At 37.6% G+C, this 19629-nt stretch overlaps 3 protein-coding genes across 3 annotated transcripts; all 3 read left to right on the top strand.

Moving 5' to 3' along the window:
• Positions 1-5036: 5036 nt before the first annotated feature.
• On the top strand, positions 5037-10435 carry LOC113174093 (membrane-spanning 4-domains subfamily A member 4D-like). The gene is made up of 7 exons (XM_026377776.1): positions 5037-5295; positions 7570-7719; positions 7849-7965; positions 8161-8217; positions 8320-8484; positions 9161-9274; positions 9417-10435. Exons 2-7 carry the CDS (start codon positions 7597-7599, stop codon positions 9462-9464), a joined length of 624 nt encoding a protein of 207 aa, XP_026233561.1. The 5' UTR covers positions 5037-5295; positions 7570-7596; the 3' UTR covers positions 9465-10435.
• Positions 7575-15176, top strand: LOC113174094 (membrane-spanning 4-domains subfamily A member 4D-like). The gene is made up of 7 exons (XM_026377777.1): positions 7575-7596; positions 12340-12462; positions 12592-12708; positions 12904-12960; positions 13063-13227; positions 13902-14015; positions 14158-15176. The coding sequence occupies exons 2-7, from the start codon at positions 12340-12342 to the stop codon at positions 14203-14205; spliced, it is 624 nt and encodes a 207-aa protein (XP_026233562.1). The 5' UTR covers positions 7575-7596; the 3' UTR covers positions 14206-15176.
• Positions 15177-15913: 737 nt separating this feature from the next.
• Positions 15914-19545, top strand: LOC113174095. Its single transcript, XM_026377778.1, has 7 exons — positions 15914-15999; positions 17079-17201; positions 17335-17451; positions 17647-17703; positions 17823-17984; positions 18403-18516; positions 18661-19545. The coding sequence occupies exons 2-7, from the start codon at positions 17079-17081 to the stop codon at positions 18706-18708; spliced, it is 621 nt and encodes a 206-aa protein (XP_026233563.1). The 5' UTR covers positions 15914-15999; the 3' UTR covers positions 18709-19545.
• Positions 19546-19629: the final 84 nt, after the last annotated feature.

The following is a 19629-nucleotide window of genomic DNA, read 5'->3' as shown; positions in this document are numbered from 1 at the left end:
GCACAAGGAGACAGTGGAGAGGAACAACTCCCTTTAGAGGACGAAACCTCCAGAAGAACCAGGCTCCGGGTGGGCGGCCATCTGCCTCCACACTAAAAGACTTGCAGCTGTTCCACAAAGTGTTGACTTGGGGCTGAATACAAAAGCACACTATACTTTTAAGATTATTTTTTTAATTGTGAAAACCATTCATCATTTTCCTTCCAGGGTACGATTTTGTGCCACTTTGTGTTGGTTTATCACATAAAACCCCAAATAAAAAACATTTATGTTTGTGGTTGTAATGTGACAAAGTGTGGAAATGTCCAACGGGTATTAACACTTTTACACAAGATCCATGAATATATTTCATATGTTATTAGTTTTATTATCCACATCTTTAAATGTTCCTGTAACATAAGATAATAAATTCAGAGTGACTGAGGGCAAAGGTGTGATTAAAGTTATGTTTACTTATTCTTATTGTTATTTATGGTTAATTCACTGATCAGAAGTGAATCTGACTCAGTTCATAATAAAACCACAGATGTGTCGTCACTGTGACGCTGCTCCAGATGTGAAGACGTCACATGAACTAATCCCGAACCACAGCTTGGACCACACCGCTGCACAAGGTCTGACTTTCCTTTGGTTTCTGACTCTTGTTTGTTGTTTTCCCAGCTTTGTTTGGGATGTGACACTTGAAGAAAACACTTCTCCTCCTCATGTAACTTCGTCAACTTGTCGCATGAATTGAAACTTGTCGCTGCAGACAGGACGAAAACAGACGCTGCTGTTAAAGCACGTTTGGTATTTTCTCACAACACTATTGGGATTAAATGTTTGATGTCAGCATCAGTATTTGTTGCAGATAAAGTGAATTTAACACAGAAACAGCTCAACTTGTCTATTTAGTCTGTAACGTTATTCCTCTGTAAACTCTTTAATTTGTCTAATTAAGAGTCTATAAATTGAATTAAAGCTGTATTTGATCCATGTTCGAGGATAAATTGAAATTTACCGCTGTGCTGTTATATTTTTAAAAAATATTTTAAACACACTGAAAATTATGAACATTTTATTAGCGTTACGCAATAAAATATCCCATGAGCCTTTGCCATCATGTGCTCTCAAAGCTTCATGGGAACTGTAGTTGTTTTCATATTTGATGCGTAAAGTCGTATTCTCCTTAAAGTGTTTTATAAAATGGTCAAGTTAAGTACCAGTGTGTGAGAATTGGACCCAGTCACAAAACTTCTAATTATGTAGGATGAAATATTTTTCAGTGGAGCCTAAATCTGCAGAAACTAAATATACAGGAGCTGTTGAGTGTGATGACCAGTGGACTCCAAACATCTGTGTGGGCTCTAAAAGCAATATTTTATAGAATAAAAATGGAAAGTTCAAGAACTATAAACAAGTATTGGTTAAATATAAAAATATCCTCATAGTCTATGTCAAACTATTAAGAGTTTTAACAATTTCAGCATTAGACATATGAGACACAGACGTATTCATAACAATAGCTGCAGGTTGATTCATTAATAAACCTCTGATGAGTGAATCAAATTCACCAGAGTCTCATCTGAACGTAAGCGTCAAAGAACAAAATGAGACTTGTTTTCAGTCTTTGTCTGTCCTGTGTTTGTCCATAAGATGTCTGTCCAGCTGTACTCAGCCAGTGGATCAGGTGGGAAGGAAGCAAGTATCCAAGGCACCACGGTCGGGGGCAGCAAACCTCTGCATCGTTTCATTAAGGGGCAACCCAAGATTGTTGGCGTGAGACACACACAAACACAGACACACACTGATTGACCATTTAGCCAAAGCCCACTGATGATTTACTAATGATTTTATTGCCAAACCAATGATGTAAAAATTTGATGTTGTTGTTTGATTTCCTTTTAGATCATAGTTCTGATCTTGGGTGCGTCCTCCTTCACTGTTACCGCAGCGTTGAATAACGGCTTATCAACTCACTACATTTGGACAGCCATTCCACTGAACTTCATGGTGGGATCACTGGTTGGTAGCACAACAGAAGGACTATTATAGACTAGGACCATCGTGACTCATGGAGTCAGAGTTTAGTCAACTGTTTCCATTATTAACGACCAAATAATCGGAGTGTTCACAGAATTTGATTGAAGGTTGACTAAACCTAAACTGAGGTTTTTAAAATGCAATCTAATCTAATCTTTTCCCCTCATGTTCTTGTAGTTCATCACATCAGGGATTCTGTTCATTCTGACAGAGCACAACCCAACTAAAAAAATTGTGAGTGCTGTTGTAATGTTTTGAATCAGTAAAGACACGTTTGACAATAATCTGATTCTGATTCTGATTCTACTATAAACTATGATGTTTCTGTTTTTCCTACTCTCTTTGCAGGTCACTGCGTCCTTGGCCCTAAGTATTGTGACCATACTCGTGGCATTTTGGAGCGTCTTGCACTTGGTAGTTCACTTAGAACCCTACAGCCACCACAGGCACTATGATTATTCTGAAGACAATACAACAGAAAATAATGATGCAGTTTGGCAACAAGACTCTGAGGTAATTATTGTTCTTATTATTTTTTGTTGTTTTGGTTTTGTTGTCCAAGTTTGACATCTTAAAGATGAATCACGTGACATTAAACAGTTATATCAAACAACTAACTCTATGTATCTTGGCTGGATATAAAATGTTAATTATCAAAAGAAAACTTCACGAACATTAACCATAAATGTCTTTATTGGGTCATTGTACTGCACGTGGAAAGCATGTAAAATCAAACTAGAAAGCACAGGGCTTGTTATTTTTACTTTATTTAATTATTTACCTTTATTTACTCAGAGCTTTCTATTGACAAAGCAGGATGTTGCAAAAACACTACAGTCTCTTGGCTGTTAAATGTCAACTACAAAATCCAAATCCTGATTTCCAAAACAGTCCAGAATCAAACGCTATAAATTGTCCTAAGCTCAATAAGTTCAGATCCAATAGAGGTTTCTACTGTAAACAGTGCTTACAACCAATATCCAGTGTCCACATTAAGTCTGCACATCAAAGACTTACAGACTGGTGAAGGGTGAGACAGAGATCAGCAGCAGAACCATCTAAACTTTCTCAACTTAAACCCTGACATTTATATTTAATAGAAGTCAGTTGTATATTTTAATGTGTTTATCATATGTTTGCAATATGTGTGTGTGTGTGTGTGTGTGTGTGTGTAGACCATGGGGTTCACTATGGAATTGATCTTCACCTTCTACCATTTAGTTGGTATCATCATTTTCATCGTAATGTCTTGTTTTGCCGGAGCAGCTCTGCGTTCCACAAAGAGTCAGGTAACACAACACTAACAAACCCACTTCCACACACACTACTGACAGACCTGAGCACTGTGCACGTTACACTCACTAAGAGAATCTTTCAACATTTGGTGGCTTAAACAAAACTGTAGTTTGCTCTTCCTTCTCTTCGCTTTAGGCCGTCGTAGTGATGACCACTGCACCACCTGAAACACCAGCTGAATGATCAGCACGACAGGAGGATCTGAAATGTGACCAGTTGAGCAGAGAGAAGAAATGTGAATCAAGCAAAGACAGCAAACTATTTGTCTTTGTGGACACAACAGGGTACCTGAAGTGGTTCATATTAAAACCACTTCTCACTTGTTATTGTTGCCAGAGTATGTAATGCAACACATTTACTGTGTTTTGTTTGTACGGTATAATATAAAATGCCTCAGGATGTGTTCTAATTAACGTTAACTAACAAACATGACTGCTAATGAAAAAGCATTTATTATATTATTATTAATGATTTAACAAACGTGCTCTTCATCCAGTCTGACCGAGCTTGAGCCATTTTGCAAAGAAGAAGGGGCAATAAGTTCACTTTCTAGCTGGGCAGAGCCGGTGGAATCACACCCTTTGCAATTCAAATTCATTTATATACTGTAGCAGCAAATTACCACAGAAGTCATCTGAAGGCACTTTACAGAGTTTAAGGTTTAACACCGTACAAAATATAACTGTATACAGAATTATATACTGAGCAGCACAAGGAGACAGTGGAGAGGAACAACTCCCTTTAGAGGACGAAACCTCCAGAAGAACCAGGCTCCGGGTGGGCGGCCATCTGCCTCGACACTAAAAGACTTGCAGCTGTTCCACAAAGTGTTGACTTGGGGCTGAATACAAAAGCACACTATACTTTTAAGATTATTTCTTTTATTGTAAAAAACCATTCATCATTTTCCTTCCAGGGTACAATTTTGTGCCACTTTGTGTTGGTTTATCACATAAAACCCCAAATAAAAAACATTTATGTTTGTGGTTGTAATGTGACAAAGTGTGGAAATGTCCAACGGGTATTAACACTTTTACAAACGTACTGTAGTGGCTACGATGTCTTTTCTTTCTCCTTCTCTTACAGACTATCATCAAGCCTTAGCTGAGCTGTGTATTATGCTCATAATGTTTTAATAAAACCATGTTCATGTTTCTGTTGTGTTCTTCTAGTTTTCAAGGTAAAAAAGATGCAATGTACATGAGAGAGTAAATTAAACGTTCTCGTTGTTGTTAAAAAGAAGCTGTTTCCCATTGGAAAACAAAGCCCCCTTTTCAATTAAGTCCAGCTCCTTCTAGTCCTGCTGCCCCCTGCTGATACTAGATCCTGTTTTTTCCCATAATCCGTTTCTTCCGTGTCTCTTTCTGCCTCTATAAAATTATTTCATCACACTCTCTTTACTTCTCCATTTTGAACCTGCCCCCTCATCCTCTTCTCTCTTTTGTTTCCGCTGAATTGAAGGAAAGTTTGTTTTTAGAGTCGACTGTTTTGGACCCTGAAAGAATCGTCTGAATGTCAAACAGAGACACAGAGACACTGCTGCCAGTCGAGGAATAATCACAGTAACACAGTGTTTATTGTAATGACTTTTCTAAATAAGTGCTATTTATTCATTCTAACAGTGATTGACTGATTGATTTTAATCAGTTCAAATCACCAAAGTGATTCAACACTATCCTGAGACTGTTTACACAAGATCCATGAATATATTGAATATGTTATTAGTTTTATTATCCACATCTTTAAATGTTCCTGTAACATAAGATAATAAATTCAGAGTGACTGAGGGCAAAGGTGTGATTAAAGTTATGTTTACTTATTCTTATTGTTATTTATGGTTAATTCACTGATCAGAAGTGAATCTGACTCAGTTCATAATAAAACCACAGATGTGTCGTCACTGTGACGCTGCTCCAGATGTGAAGACGTCACATGAACTAATCCCGAACCACAGCTTGGACCACACCGCTGCACAAGGTCTGACTTTCCTTTGGTTTCTGACTCTTGTTTGTTGTTTTCCCAGCTTTGTTTGGGATGTGACACTTGAAGAAAACACTTCTCCTCCTCATGTAACTTCGTCAACTTGTGGCATGAATTGAAACTTGTCGCTGCAGACAGGACGAAAACAGACGCTGCTGTTAAAGCACGTTTGGTATTTTCTCACAACACTATTGGGATTAAATGTTTGATGTCAGCATCAGTATTTGTTGCAGATAAAGTGAATTTAACACAGAAACAGCTCAACTTGTCTATTTAGTCTGTAACGTTATTCCTCTGTAAAGTCTTTAATTGGTCTAATTAAGAGTCTATAAACTGAATTAAAGCTGTATTTGATCCGTGTTCGAGGATAAATTGAAATTTATCGCTGTGCTGTTATATTTTTAAAAAATATTTTAAACACACTGAAAATTATGAACATTTTATTAGCGTTACGCAATAAAATATCCCATGAGCCTTTTGCCACGATGTGCTCTCAAAGCTTCATGGGAACTGTAGTTGTTTTCATATTTGATGCGTAAAGTCGTATTCTACTTAAAGTGTTTTATAAAATGGTCAAGTTAAGTACCAGTGTGTGAGAATTGGACCCAGTCACAAAACTTCTAATTATGTAGGATGAAATATTTTTCACTGGAGCCTAAATCTGCAGAAACTAAATATACAGGAGCTGTTGAGTGTGATGACCAGTGGACTCCAAACATCTGTGTGGGCTCTAAAAGCAATATTTTATAGAATAAAAATGGAAAGTTCAAGAACTATAAACAAGTATTGGTTAAATATAAAAATATCCTCATAGTCTATGTCAAACTATTAAGAGTTTTAACAATTTCAGCATTAGACATATGAGACACAGACGTATTCATAACAATAGCTGCAGGTTGATTCATTAATAAACCTCTGATGAGTGAATCAAATTCACCAGAGTCTCATCTGAACGTAAGCGTCAAAGAACAAAATGAGACTTAACCTTGACTCATTTTAGTGTAACATGTTTTCAGTCTTTGTCTGTCCTGTGTTTGTCCATTCAATTCAATTCAATTTTATTTGTAGAGCGCTTTTTACAATTGACATTGTCACAAAGCAGCTTCACACAACCAAAGAACAGTACATGAACAGTGAATGTGTATGAATCATGAAATCAGATTGTCCCTGATGAGCAAGCCGAGGGCGACGGTGGCAAGAAAAAACTCCCTGAGAATGCGACAGGAAGAAACCTTGAGAGGAACCAGACTCAACAGGGAACCCATCCTCATATGGGTGATTACATGCTGTGTAGGCAGCAGTCCAGTATAACAGTTAAAGTCTTTAAGTTAATGTGGAGTCCAGTTAGTTATTTGAAGGCAGACTTGTTCCAATCCTGGACTATCGAGCGTTGAGTCGAGACCTCCGAGAAATGGCTTCCGACGTCTGCCGAGGCCAAGACCGACTTCATAGTAGTGTGTGACCAACTCCAGTCTCCAAACGCATCCCATGGGGCGAATGGTGGATCCGAGCGACGAGATCTCCAGCCATCATCATCAGGCATCAGGACGAGTCAGACAGGTCCAGAGGGCAGAGGGTGGAATGACGTGTAGCTTGACAGAGAGACAGGAAGAGGGAAATAGAGAGGTAGAGAAAGATAGAGATGGCAGTTAGTTGTATTCACAGTCAGATAAAGTTTGAGGTGAATGTATATTTAGTGTAGTGCAGCAGGGACTCCGGCAGGACTAATTATGACAGCCTAACTAAAAGGGTGGGCCAGAAGGAAACACAGACATGAGGGCTCCCTGGGATGTAGAGCAACCGAACACTTCACCATCAACAAACCTGAGTGATCAGTGAGAGTTGGGAAGACAGCATCTAAACATACCAGTTCACCATGAAGCTCTACGTCCATGAGTCCTTCCCAGATCTATTTACAAAATGCTTGACTAAATAAATAGGTTTTCAGCCTAGACTTAAACACTGAGACTGTGTCTGAGTCCCGAACGCCATTTGGAAGGCTATTCCATAACTTTGGGGCTTTGTAAGAAAAAGCTCTGCCCCCAGCTGTAGTTTTTATGATACGAGGTGCTGACAGGCAGCCAGCATCCTTTGATCGAAGTAGGCGTGGTGGATCATAAGACACTATCAGTTCACTTAGATAATGCGGCGTGAGACCATTTAATGCTTTAAATGTCAAAAGTAGTATTTTAAAATCAATGCGAAATTTCACGGGGAGCTAATGAAGTGTAGATAAGATACGGGTGATGTGCTCATATCTTCTGGTTCTAGTGAGGACTCTCGCTGCTGCTCCATAAGATGTCTGTCCAGCTGTACTCAGCCAGTGGATCAGGTGGGAAGGAAGCAAGTATCCAAGGCACCACGGTCGGGGGCAGCAAACCTCTGCATCGTTTCATTAAGGGGCAACCCAAGATTGTTGGCGTGAGACACACACAAACACAGACACACACTGATTGACCATTTAGCCAAAGCCCACTGATGATTTACTAATGATTTTATTGCCAAACCAATGATCTAAAAATTTGATGTTGTTGTTTGATTTCCTTTTAGATCATAGTTCTGATCTTGGGTGCGTCCTCCTTCATCATTAACGTGGCGATGAATGCCAGCTTTTCAATTTACTACATTGGGACAGACATTCTACTGAACTTCATAGTGGGATCACTGGTTGGTAGCACAACAGAAGGACTATTATAGACTAGGACCATCGTGACTCATGGAGTCAGAGTTTAGTCAACTGTTTCCATTATTAACGACCAAATAATCTGAGTGTTCACAGAATTTGATTGAAGGTTGACTAAACCTAAACTGAGGTTTTTAAAATGCAATCTAATCTAATCTTTTCCCCTCATGTGCTTGTAGTTCATCACATCAGGGATTCTGTTCATTCTGACAGAGCACAACCCAACTAAAAAAATTGTAAGTGCTGTTGTAATGTTTTGAATCAGTAAAGACACGTTTGACAATAATCTGATTCTACTATAAACTATGATGTTTCTGTTTTTCCTACTCTCTTTGCAGGTCACTGCGTCCTTGGCCCTAAGTATTGTGACCATACTCGTGGCATTTTGGAGCACCTTGAGCTTGGTAGTTCACATAGAACCCTACAGCCACTACGGGCACTTTTACTATTCTGCAGACAATACAACAGAAAATAATGATGCAGTTTGGCAACAAGACTCTGAGGTAATTATTGTTCTTATTATTATTTGTTGTTTTGGTTTTGTTGTCCAAGTTTGACCTCTTAAAGATGAATCATGTGACATTCAACAGTTATATAAAATGACTCAATGTATCTTGGCTGGATATAAAATGTTAATTATCAAAAGAAAACTTCACGAACATTAACCATAAATGTCTTTATTGGGTCATTGTACTGCACGTGGAAAGCATGTAAAAGCCAACTAGAAAGAACAGGGCTTATAATTTTTACTTTATTTAATTATTTATCTTTATTTACTCAGAGCTTTCTATTGACAAAGCAGGATGTTGCAAAAACACTACAGTCTCTTGGCTGTTAAATGTCAACTACAAAATCCAAATCCTGATTTCCAAAACAGTCCAGAATCAAACACGATAAATTGTCCTAAGCTCAATAAGTTCAGATCCAATAGAGGTTCCTACTGTAAACAGTGCTTACAACCAATATCCAGTGTCCACATTAAGTCTGCACATCAAAGACTTACAGACTGGTGAAGGGTGAGACAGAGATCAGCAGCAGAACCATCTAAACTTTCTCAACTTAAACCCTGACATTTATATTTAATAGAAGTCAGTTGTATATTTTAATGTGTTTATCATATGTTTGCAATATGTGTGTGTGTGTGTGTGTGTGTGTGTGTGTGTGTGTGTGTGTGTGTAGACCATAGGGGCAATTATGGAATTGATCTTCACCTTCTACAATTTAGTTGGTATCATCATTTTCATCGTAATGTCTTGTTTTGCCGGAGCAGCTCTGCGTTCCACAAAGAGTCAGGTAACACAACACTAACAAACCCACTTCCACACACACTACTGACAGACCTGAGCACTGTGCACGTTACACTCACTAAGAGAATCTTTCAACATTTGGTGGCTTAAACAAAACTGTAGTTTGCTCTTCCTTCTCTTCGCTTTAGGCCGTCGTAGTGATGACCACTGCACCACCTGAAACACCAGCTGAATGATCAGCACGACAGGAGGATCTGAAATGTGACCAGTTGAGCAGAGAGAAGAAATGTGAATCAAGCAAAGACAGCAAACTATTTGTCTTTGTGGACACAACAGGGTACCTGAAGTGGCTCATATTAAAACCACTTCTCACTTGTTATTGTTGCCAGAGTATGTAATGCAACACATTTACTGTGTTTTGTTTGTACGGTATAATATAAAATGCCTCAGGATGTGTTCTAATTAACGTTAACTAACAAACATGACTGCTAATGAAAAAGCATTTATTATATTATTATTAATGATTTAACAAACGTGCTCTTCATCCAGTCTGACCGAGCTTGAGCCACTTTGCAAAGAAGAAGGGGCAATAAGTTCACTTTCTAGCTGGGCAGAGCCGGTGGAAACACACCCTTTGCAATTCAAATTCATTTATATACTGTAGCAGCAAATTACCACAGAAGTCATCTGAAGGCACTTTACAGAGTTTAAGGTTTAACACCGTACAAAATACAACTGTATACAGAATTATATACTGAGCAGCACAAGGAGACAGTGGAGAGGAACAACTCCCTTTAGAGGACGAAACCTCCAGAAGAACCAGGCTCCGGGTGGGCGGCCAGCTGCCTCGACACTAAAAGACTTGCAGCTGTTCCACAAAGTGTTGACTTGGGGCTGAATACAAAAGCACACTATACTTTTAAGATTATTTTTTTAATTGTAAAAAACCATTCATCATTTTCCTTCCAGGGTACGATTTTGTGCCACTTTGTGTTGGTTTATCACATAAAACCCCAAATAAAAAACATTTATGTTTGTGGTTGTAATGTGACAAAGTGTGGAAATGTCCAACGGGTATTAACACTTTTACAAACGTACTGTAGTGGCTACGATGTCTTTTCTTTCTCCTTCTCTTACAGACTATCATCAAGCCTTAGCTGAGCTGTGTATTATGCTCATAATGTTTTAATAAAACCATGTTCATGTTTCTGTTGTGTTCTTCTAGTTTTCAAGGTAAAAAAGATGCAATGTACATGAGAGAGTAAATTAAACGTTCTCGTTGTTGTTAAAAAGAAGCTGTTTCCCATTGGAAAACAAAGCCCCCTTTTCAATTAAGTCCAGCTCCTTCTAGTCCTGCTGCCCCCTGCTGATACTAGATCCTGTTTTTTCCCATAATCCGTTTCTTCCGTGTCTCTTTCTGCCTCTATAAAATTATTTCATCACACTCTCTTTACTTCTCCATTTTGAACCTGCCCCCTCATCCTCTTCTCTCTTTTGTTTCCGCTGAATTGAAGGAAAGTTTGTTTTTAGAGTCGACTGTTTTGGACCCTGAAAGAATCGTCTGAATGTCAAACAGAGACACAGAGACACTGCTGCCAGTCGAGTAATAATCACAGTAACACAGTGTTTATTGTAATGACTTTTCTAAATAAGTGCTATTTATTCATTCTAACAGTGATTGACTGATTGATTTTAATCAGTTCAAATCACCAAAGTGATTCAACACTATCCTGAGACTGTTTACACAAGATCCATGAATATATTTCATATGTTATTAGTTTTATTATCCACATCTTTAAATGTTCCTGTAACATAAGATAATAAATTCAGAGTGACTGAGGGCAAAGGTGTGATTAAAGTTATGTTTACTTATTCTTATTGTTATTTATGGTTAATTCACTGATCAGAAGTGAATCTGACTCAGTTCATAATAAAACCACAGATGTGTCGTCACTGTGACGCTGCTCCAGATGTGAAGACGTCACATGAACTAATCCCGAACCACAGCTTGGACCACACCGCTGCACAAGGTCTGACTTTCCTTTGGTTTCTGACTCTTGTTTGTTGTTTTCCCAGCTTTGTTTGGGATGTGACACTTGAAGAAAACACTTCTCCTCCTCATGTAACTTCGTCAACTTGTCGCATGAATTGAAACTTGTCGCTGCAGACAGGACGAAAACAGACGCTGCTGTTAAAGCACGTTTGGTATTTTCTCACAACACTATTGGGATTAAATGTTTGATGTCAGCATCAGTATTTGTTGCAGATAAAGTGAATTTAACACAGAAACAGCTCAACTTGTCTATTTAGTCTGTAACGTTATTCCTCTGTAAACTCTGTAATTGGTCTAATTAAGAGTCTATAAACTGAATTAAAGCTGTATTTGATCCGTGTTCGAGGATAAATTGAAATTTATCGCTGTGCTGTTATATTTTTAAAAAATATTTTAAACACACTGAAAATTATGAACATTTTATTAGCGTTACGCAATAAAATATCCCATGAGCCTTTGCCATCATGTGCTCTCAAAGCTTCATGGGAACTGTAGTTGTTGAATACTTTTTTCTATTATGTCAATTTAGCGGAATAAAATCTGAATTAAATGAATTTATCTTGTTTCCCAAATTAATATTATGATCTAGTGATTATTTTGCTAGTTAAGACAATAAAGAAACAAACTTTAAATTCATTCAATCAATAAGTTTATTAAAGAGTTTTAGTTCCAGTTATCAGTTCCTGAAAATGATTTTTGTTAGTGTAGTTTTACATCAACATTACTGAGCTAAAAAAGCATTCATCTTAAATATTCCTCTTCATTTTATATGTCATATGTATTCGTGTGTTTAAATCCTAAAACCTTTAGGTTAATTCTAGGTTTACATAGTTCCTATGTGGTCTCAGACCTCTGGACGCCAATGTCTTGTTTTTTTGCTTCACTGATTATGACAGTAATCAAATCTATTTAGATTTTGTAAACAAAACAAACAAACAAACAGCAGAACAAATAAAACAGAATCAGACACTTGACAAAATGGCATTTGACTCATTTTAGTGTAACATGACTCCATATTAATGTTTTCAGTCTTTGTCTGTCCTGTGTTTGTCCATAAGATGTCTGTCCAGCTGTACTCAGCCAGTGGATCAGGTGGGAAGGAAGCAAGTATCCAAGGCACCACGGTCGGGGGCAGCAAACCTCTGCATCGTTTCATTAAGGGGCAACCCAAGATTGTTGGCGTGAGACACACACAAACACAGACACACACTGATTGACCATTTAGCCAAAGCCCACTGATGATTTACTAATGATTTTATTGCCAAACCAATGATGTAAAAATTTGATGTTGTTGTTTGATTTCCTTTTAGATCATAGTTCTGATCTTGGGTGCGTCCTCCTTCATCATTAACGTGGCGATGAATGCCAGCTTTTCAATTTACTACATTGGGACAGACATTCTACTGAACTTCATAGTGGGATCACTGGTTGGTAGCACAACAGAAGGACTATTATAGACTAGGACCATCGTGACTCATGGAGTCAGAGTTTAGTCAACTGTTTCCATTATTAACGACCAAATAATCTGAGTGTTCACAGAATTTGATTGAAGGTTGACTAAACCTAAACTGAGGTTTTTAAAATGCAATCTAATCTAATCTTTTCCCCTCATGTGCTTGTAGTTCATCACATCAGGGATTCTGTTCATTCTGACAGAGCACAACCCAACTAAAAAAATTGTAAGTGCTGTTGTAATGTTTTGAATCAGTAAAGACACGTTTGACAATAATCTGATTCTACTATAAACTATGATGTTTCTGTTTTTCCTACTCTCTTTGCAGGTCACTGCGTCCTTGGCCCTAAGTATTGTGACCATACTCGTGGCATTTTGGAGCACCTTGAGCTTGGTAGTTCACATAGAACCCTACAGCCACTACGGGCACTTTTACTATTCTGCAGACAATACAACAGAAAATAATGATGCAGTTTGGCAACAAGACTCTGAGGTAATTATTGTTCTTATTATTATTTGTTGTTTTGGTTTTGTTGTCCAAGTTTGACCTCTTAAAGATGAATCATGTGACATTCAACAGTTATATAAAATGACTCAATGTATCTTGGCTGGATATAAAATGTTAATTATCAAAAGAAAACTTCACGAACATTAACCATAAATGTCTTTATTGGGTCATTGTACTGCACGTGGAAAGCATGTAAAAGCCAACTAGAAAGAACAGGGCTTATAATTTTTACTTTATTTAATTATTTATCTTTATTTACTCAGAGCTTTCTATTGACAAAGCAGGATGTTGCAAAAACACTACAGTCTCTTGGCTGTTAAATGTCAACTACAAAATCCAAATCCTGATTTCCAAAACAGTCCAGAATCAAACACGATAAATTGTCCTAAGCTCAATAAGTTCAGATCCAATAGAGGTTCCTACTGTAAACAGTGCTTACAACCAATATCCAGTGTCCACATTAAGTCTGCACATCAAAGACTTACAGACTGGTGAAGGGTGAGACAGAGATCAGCAGCAGAACCATCTAAACTTTCTCAACTTAAACCCTGACATTTATATTTAATAGAAGTCAGTTGTATATTTTAATGTGTTTATCATATGTTTGCAATATGTGTGTGTGTGTGTGTGTGTGTGTGTGTGTGTGTGTGTGTGTGTAGACCATAGGGGCAATTATGGAATTGATCTTCACCTTCTACAATTTAGTTGGTATCATCATTTTCATCGTAATGTCTTGTTTTGCCGGAGCAGCTCTGCGTTCCACAAAGAGTCAGGTAACACAACACTAACAAACCCACTTCCACACACACTACTGACAGACCTGAGCACTGTGCACGTTACACTCACTAAGAGAATCTTTCAACATTTGGTGGCTTAAACAAAACTGTAGTTTGCTCTTCCTTCTCTTCGCTTTAGGCCGTCGTAGTGATGACCACTGCACCACCTGAAACACCAGCTGAATGATCAGCACGACAGGAGGATCTGAAATGTGACCAGTTGAGCAGAGAGAAGAAATGTGAATCAAGCAAAGACAGCAAACTATTTGTCTTTGTGGACACAACAGGGTACCTGAAGTGGCTCATATTAAAACCACTTCTCACTTGTTATTGTTGCCAGAGTATGTAATGCAACACATTTACTGTGTTTTGTTTGTACGGTATAATATAAAATGCCTCAGGATGTGTTCTAATTAACGTTAACTAACAAACATGACTGCTAATGAAAAAGCATTTATTATATTATTATTAATGATTTAACAAACGTGCTCTTCATCCAGTCTGACCGAGCTTGAGCCACTTTGCAAAGAAGAAGGGGCAATAAGTTCACTTTCTAGCTGGGCAGAGCCGGTGGAAACACACCCTTTGCAATTCAAATTCATTTATATACTGTAGCAGCAAATTACCACAGAAGTCATCTGAAGGCACTTTACAGAGTTTAAGGTTTAACACCGTACAAAATACAACTGTATACAGAATTATATACTGAGCAGCACAAGGAGACAGTGGAGAGGAACAACTCCCTTTAGAGGACGAAACCTCCAGAAGAACCAGGCTCCGGGTGGGCGGCCAGCTGCCTCGACACTAAAAGACTTGCAGCTGTTCCACAAAGTGTTGACTTGGGGCTGAATACAAAAGCACACTATACTTTTAAGATTATTTTTTTAATTGTAAAAAACCATTCATCATTTTCCTTCCAGGGTACGATTTTGTGCCACTTTGTGTTGGTTTATCACATAAAACCCCAAATAAAAAACATTTATGTTTGTGGTTGTAATGTGACAAAGTGTGGAAATGTCCAACGGGTATTAACACTTTTACAAACGTACTGTAGTGGCTACGATGTCTTTTCTTTCTCCTTCTCTTACAGACTATCATCAAGCCTTAGCTGAGCTGTGTATTATGCTCATAATGTTTTAATAAAACCATGTTCATGTTTCTGTTGTGTTCTTCTAGTTTTCAAGGTAAAAAAGATGCAATGTACATGAGAGAGTAAATTAAACGTTCTCGTTGTTGTTAAAAAGAAGCTGTTTCCCATTGGAAAACAAAGCCCCCTTTTCAATTAAGTCCAGCTCCTTCTAGTCCTGCTGCCCCCTGCTGATACTAGATCCTGTTTTTTCCCATAATCCGTTTCTTCCGTGTCTCTTTCTGCCTCTATAAAATTATTTCATCACACTCTCTTTACTTCTCCATTTTGAACCTGCCCCCTCATCCTCTTCTCTCTTTTGTTTCCGCTGAATTGAAGGAAAGTTTGTTTTTAGAGTCGACTGTTTTGGACCCTGAAAGAATCGTCTGAATGTCAAACAGAGACACAGAGACACTGCTGCCAGTCGAGTAATAATCACAGTAACACAGTGTTTATTGTAATGACTTTTCTAAATAAGTGCTATTTATTCATTCTAACAGTGATTGACTGATTGATTTTAATCAGTTCAAATCACCAAAGTGATTCAACACTATCCTGAGACTGTTTACACAAGATCCATGAATATATTTCATATGTTATTAGTTTTATTATCCACATCTTTAAATGTTCCTGTAACATAAGATAATAAATTCAGAGTGACTGAGGGCAAAGGTGTGATTAAAGTTATGTTTACTTATTCTTATTGTTATTTATGGTTAATTCACTGATCAGAAGTGAATCTGACTCAGTTCATAATAAAACCACAGATGTGTCGTCACTGTGACGCTGCTCCAGATGTGAAGACGTCACATGAACTAATCCCGAACCACAGCTTGGACCACACCGCTGCACAAGGTCTGACTTTCCTTTGGTTTCTGACTCTTGTTTGTTGTTTTCACAGCTTTGTTTGGGATGTGACACTTGAAGAAAACACTTCTCCTCCTCATGTAACTTCGTCAACTTGTCGCATGAATTGAAACTTGTCGCTGCAGACAGGACGAAAACAGACGCTGCTGTTAAAGCACGTTTGGTATTTTCTCACAACACTATTGGGATTAAATGTTTGATGTCAGCATCAGTATTTGTTGCAGATAAAGTGAATTTAACACAGAAACAGCTCAACTTGTCTATTTAGTCTGTAACGTTATTCCTCTGTAAACTCTTTAATTGGTCTAATTAAGAGTCTATAAACTGAATTAAAGCTGTATTTGATCCATGTTCGAGGATAAATTGAAATTTACCGCTGTGCTGTTATATTTAAAAAAATATTTAAACACACTGAAAATTATGAACATTTTATTAGCGTTACGCAATAAAATATCCCATGAGCCTTTGCCATCATGTGCTCTCAAAGCTTCATGGGAACTGTAGTTGTTGAATACTTTTTTCTATTATGTCAATTTAGCGGAATAAAATCTGAATTAAATGAATTTATCTTGTTTCCCAAATTAATATTATGATCTAGTGATTATTTTGCTAGTTAAGACAATAAAGAAACAAACTTTAAATTCATTCAATCAATAAGTTTATTAAAGAGTTTTAGTTCCAGTTATCAGTTCCTGAAAATGATTTTTGTTAGTGTAGTTTTACATCAACATTACTGAGCTAAAAAAGCATTCATCTTAAATATTCCTCTTCATTTTATATGTCATATGTATTCGTGTGTTTAAATCCTAAAACCTTTAGGTTAATTCTAGGTTTACATAGTTCCTATGTGGTCTCAGACCTCTGGACGCCAATGTCTTGTTTTTTTGCTTCACTGATTATGACAGTAATCAAATCTATTTAGATTTTGTAAACAAAACAAACAAACAAACAGCAGAACAAATAAAACAGAATCAGACACTTGACAAAATGGCATTTGACTCATTTTAGTGTAACATGACTCCATATTAATGTTTTCAGTCTTTGTCTGTCCTGTGTTTGTCCATAAGATGTCTGTCCAGCTGTACTCAGCCAGTGGATCAGGTGGGAATGAAGCAAGTATCCAAGGCACCACGGTCGGGGGCAGCAAACCTCTGCATCGTTTCATTAGGGGGCAACCCAAGATTGTTGGCGTGAGACACACACAAACACTAAAATGACCACTGAGCCAATGTCTACTGATGATGATTTTACTAATGATTTTATGCCAAATCAAGAAAGTGATTTAAAAAGTAACAGGAGATTTGTTGTTTGATTTTCTTTTAGATCATAGCTCTGATTTTGGGTGCGTCCTCCTTCATTGTTTCCATGACCATATATTCCAGCTTACCGATTCACTACATTTGGACAGCCATTCCACCGGGCTTTATAGTGGGATCACTGGTTGGTAGCACAACAGAAGGACTATTATAGACTAGGACCATCGTGACTCATGGAGTCAGGGTTTAGTCAACTGTTTCCATTATTAACGACCAAATAATCTGAGTGTTCACAGAATTTGATTGAAGGTTGACTAAACCTAAACTGAGGTTTTTAAAATGCAATCTAATCTAATCTTTTCCCCTCATGTTCTTGTAGTTCATCATATCAGGGATTCTGTTCATCCTGACAGAGCACAACCCAACTAAAAAAACTGTAAGTGCTGTTGTAATATTTTGAATCAGTATAGACACGTTTGACAATAATCTGATTCTACTATTAACTATGATGTTTCTGTTTTTCCTACATCACCCTCTGACGGTGTCTACCTGCAGGTCACCCTATCTTTGGCATTCAGCATTGTGGCCATACTCGGGGCAGTTTGGAGTGTCTGGCATATGATACCCGACTTGGTGCATGGTTTCCACTACAGGAACCACCAATATATTGACGAACATTCATCAGAGGCTGATAATAGATGGCTTTCAAATTCTATGGTAATTATTATTTGTATTTGTATATGGGGTCATCTAGAAAGCACACATCTACACCACAGACTGCACAGACTGTTCAATGTGGCACACCAATAAACTAATTTACTATTTAACTATTTTATTACATTTCTATTCATTCATTCATTATAAAAAAATCTGTTCAATATTTAAAAATTGATTTTATTATTTAAAGCTGTGAATAATAACATTTTTAACTGCAACAAAGGTGTAAATATGATATATTTAGTTGATGTTGATGAATCAGTTATGAAAACATCAAAAACATATATTTCACACACAAAAGAAGAGGGTCTTTTATTGGCCAGTATAAACACAATACTGAGAAAGCGTTAATATGGCACCTAATTACTGTGTTTATAATACGTTTGCAATATGTGTGTGTGTGTGTGTGTGTGTGTAGGCCATGGGGTTATCTCTGGAAATTATCTTCACCTTCTACAATTTAGTTGGTATCATCATTTTCATCGTAATGTCTTGTTTTGCTGGAGCAGCTCTGCGTTCCACAAAGAGTCAGGTAACACAACACTAACAAACCCACTTCCACACACACTACTGACAGACCTGAGCACTGTGCACGTTACACTCACTGAGAGACAATCTTTCAACATTTGGTGGCTTAAACAAAACTGTAGTTTGCTCTTCCTTCTCCTCGCTTTAGGCCGTCGTAGTGATGACCACTGCACCACCTGAAACACCAGCTGAATGATCAGCACGGCAGCAGGATCTGAAATGTGACCAGTTGAGCAGAGAGAAGAAATGTGAATCAAGCAAAGACAGCAAACTATTTGTCTTTGTGGACACAACAGGGTACCTGAAGTGGCTCATATTAAAACCACTTCTCACTTGTTATTGTTGCCAGAGTATGTAATGCAACACATTTACTATGTTTTGTTTGTACGGTATAATATAAAATGCCTCAGGAAGTGTTCTAATTAATGTTAACTATCAAACATGACTGCTAATGAAAAAGCATTTATTATATTATTATTAATGATTTACTAACAGTGTCAGCCAAACTCAACAGCCATGTTCATTCTGAGACACTTTGAGTAGAGTGTGTCCTCTCAACTTGAAAATGAGAAATGAGTGTGTGAAGTCCAACCATAAACATGTTACTTCTAGTAAACAGTTTTTATTGTCTGACGGTTTGAACTCCATGTGATGCTCCTTCACCTTTCAATTCCTACACAGAAGAAAAATTGGCACAGACCAGATAGAGGATGAACGGAACATTATGGATGCCCTAACGTTTTATTTTAACATGCCAGCTCACATTTCAGCTTTAAGTTACTTTAAGCACAAGCTCTATGACACCCAGAGTGCTTTCACTGTCAATGAAGAGAACAGAGAGTGGCAAACAAACACCCAGTATGTTAAAAAGCTCACTAAATTAATTCTGCAGTTACACACTCAAGTATTATTTTACAATTTCTGTTCAAATCAAACATATGTACTAATAGATTAAGATCACTTTTGTGCAGAATGCATTTCTAACCCAACTGTAGCTTCTATTGCAATAATAAATACAACATTCAAATTCTTACTTCAGGGGTTGTGATGAAATCTTTTACCACTAACACTAATTTAGCCAAATCCTGCGTTAGTTCTTTAACGTGGAAAGTTATGG

This window comes from Anabas testudineus, chromosome 3 (assembly GCF_900324465.2).
Source record: "Anabas testudineus chromosome 3, fAnaTes1.2, whole genome shotgun sequence".
Taxonomy (NCBI): domain Eukaryota; kingdom Metazoa; phylum Chordata; class Actinopteri; order Anabantiformes; family Anabantidae; genus Anabas; species Anabas testudineus.
Note: the sequence above shows the minus strand (reverse complement) of the source record. Positions and strands in the feature narration are given on the sequence as shown.

What these genes read in the sequence shown, in the direction of transcription:
- LOC113174093 (XM_026377776.1), top strand. Translation starts at nt 7,597, where the DNA reads ATGTCTGTCCAGCTGTACTCAGCCAGTGGATCAGGTGGGAAGGAAGCA. An exon ending in ACAACCCAACTAAAAAAATT is followed by an intron (nt 8,218 to 8,319) that starts GTAAGTGCTGTT and finishes CTCTCTTTGCAG; the next exon opens with GTCACTGCGTCCTTGGCCCT. An exon ending in TTTGGCAACAAGACTCTGAG is followed by an intron (nt 8,485 to 9,160) that starts GTAATTATTGTT and finishes GTGTGTGTGTAG; the next exon opens with ACCATAGGGGCAATTATGGA.
- LOC113174094 (XM_026377777.1), top strand. Translation starts at nt 12,340, where the DNA reads ATGTCTGTCCAGCTGTACTCAGCCAGTGGATCAGGTGGGAAGGAAGCA. An exon ending in ACTTCATAGTGGGATCACTG is followed by an intron (nt 12,709 to 12,903) that starts GTTGGTAGCACA and finishes ATGTGCTTGTAG; the next exon opens with TTCATCACATCAGGGATTCT. An exon ending in ACAACCCAACTAAAAAAATT is followed by an intron (nt 12,961 to 13,062) that starts GTAAGTGCTGTT and finishes CTCTCTTTGCAG; the next exon opens with GTCACTGCGTCCTTGGCCCT.
- LOC113174095 (XM_026377778.1), top strand. Translation starts at nt 17,079, where the DNA reads ATGTCTGTCCAGCTGTACTCAGCCAGTGGATCAGGTGGGAATGAAGCA. An exon ending in GGCAACCCAAGATTGTTGGC is followed by an intron (nt 17,202 to 17,334) that starts GTGAGACACACA and finishes ATTTTCTTTTAG; the next exon opens with ATCATAGCTCTGATTTTGGG. An exon ending in ACAACCCAACTAAAAAAACT is followed by an intron (nt 17,704 to 17,822) that starts GTAAGTGCTGTT and finishes GTCTACCTGCAG; the next exon opens with GTCACCCTATCTTTGGCATT.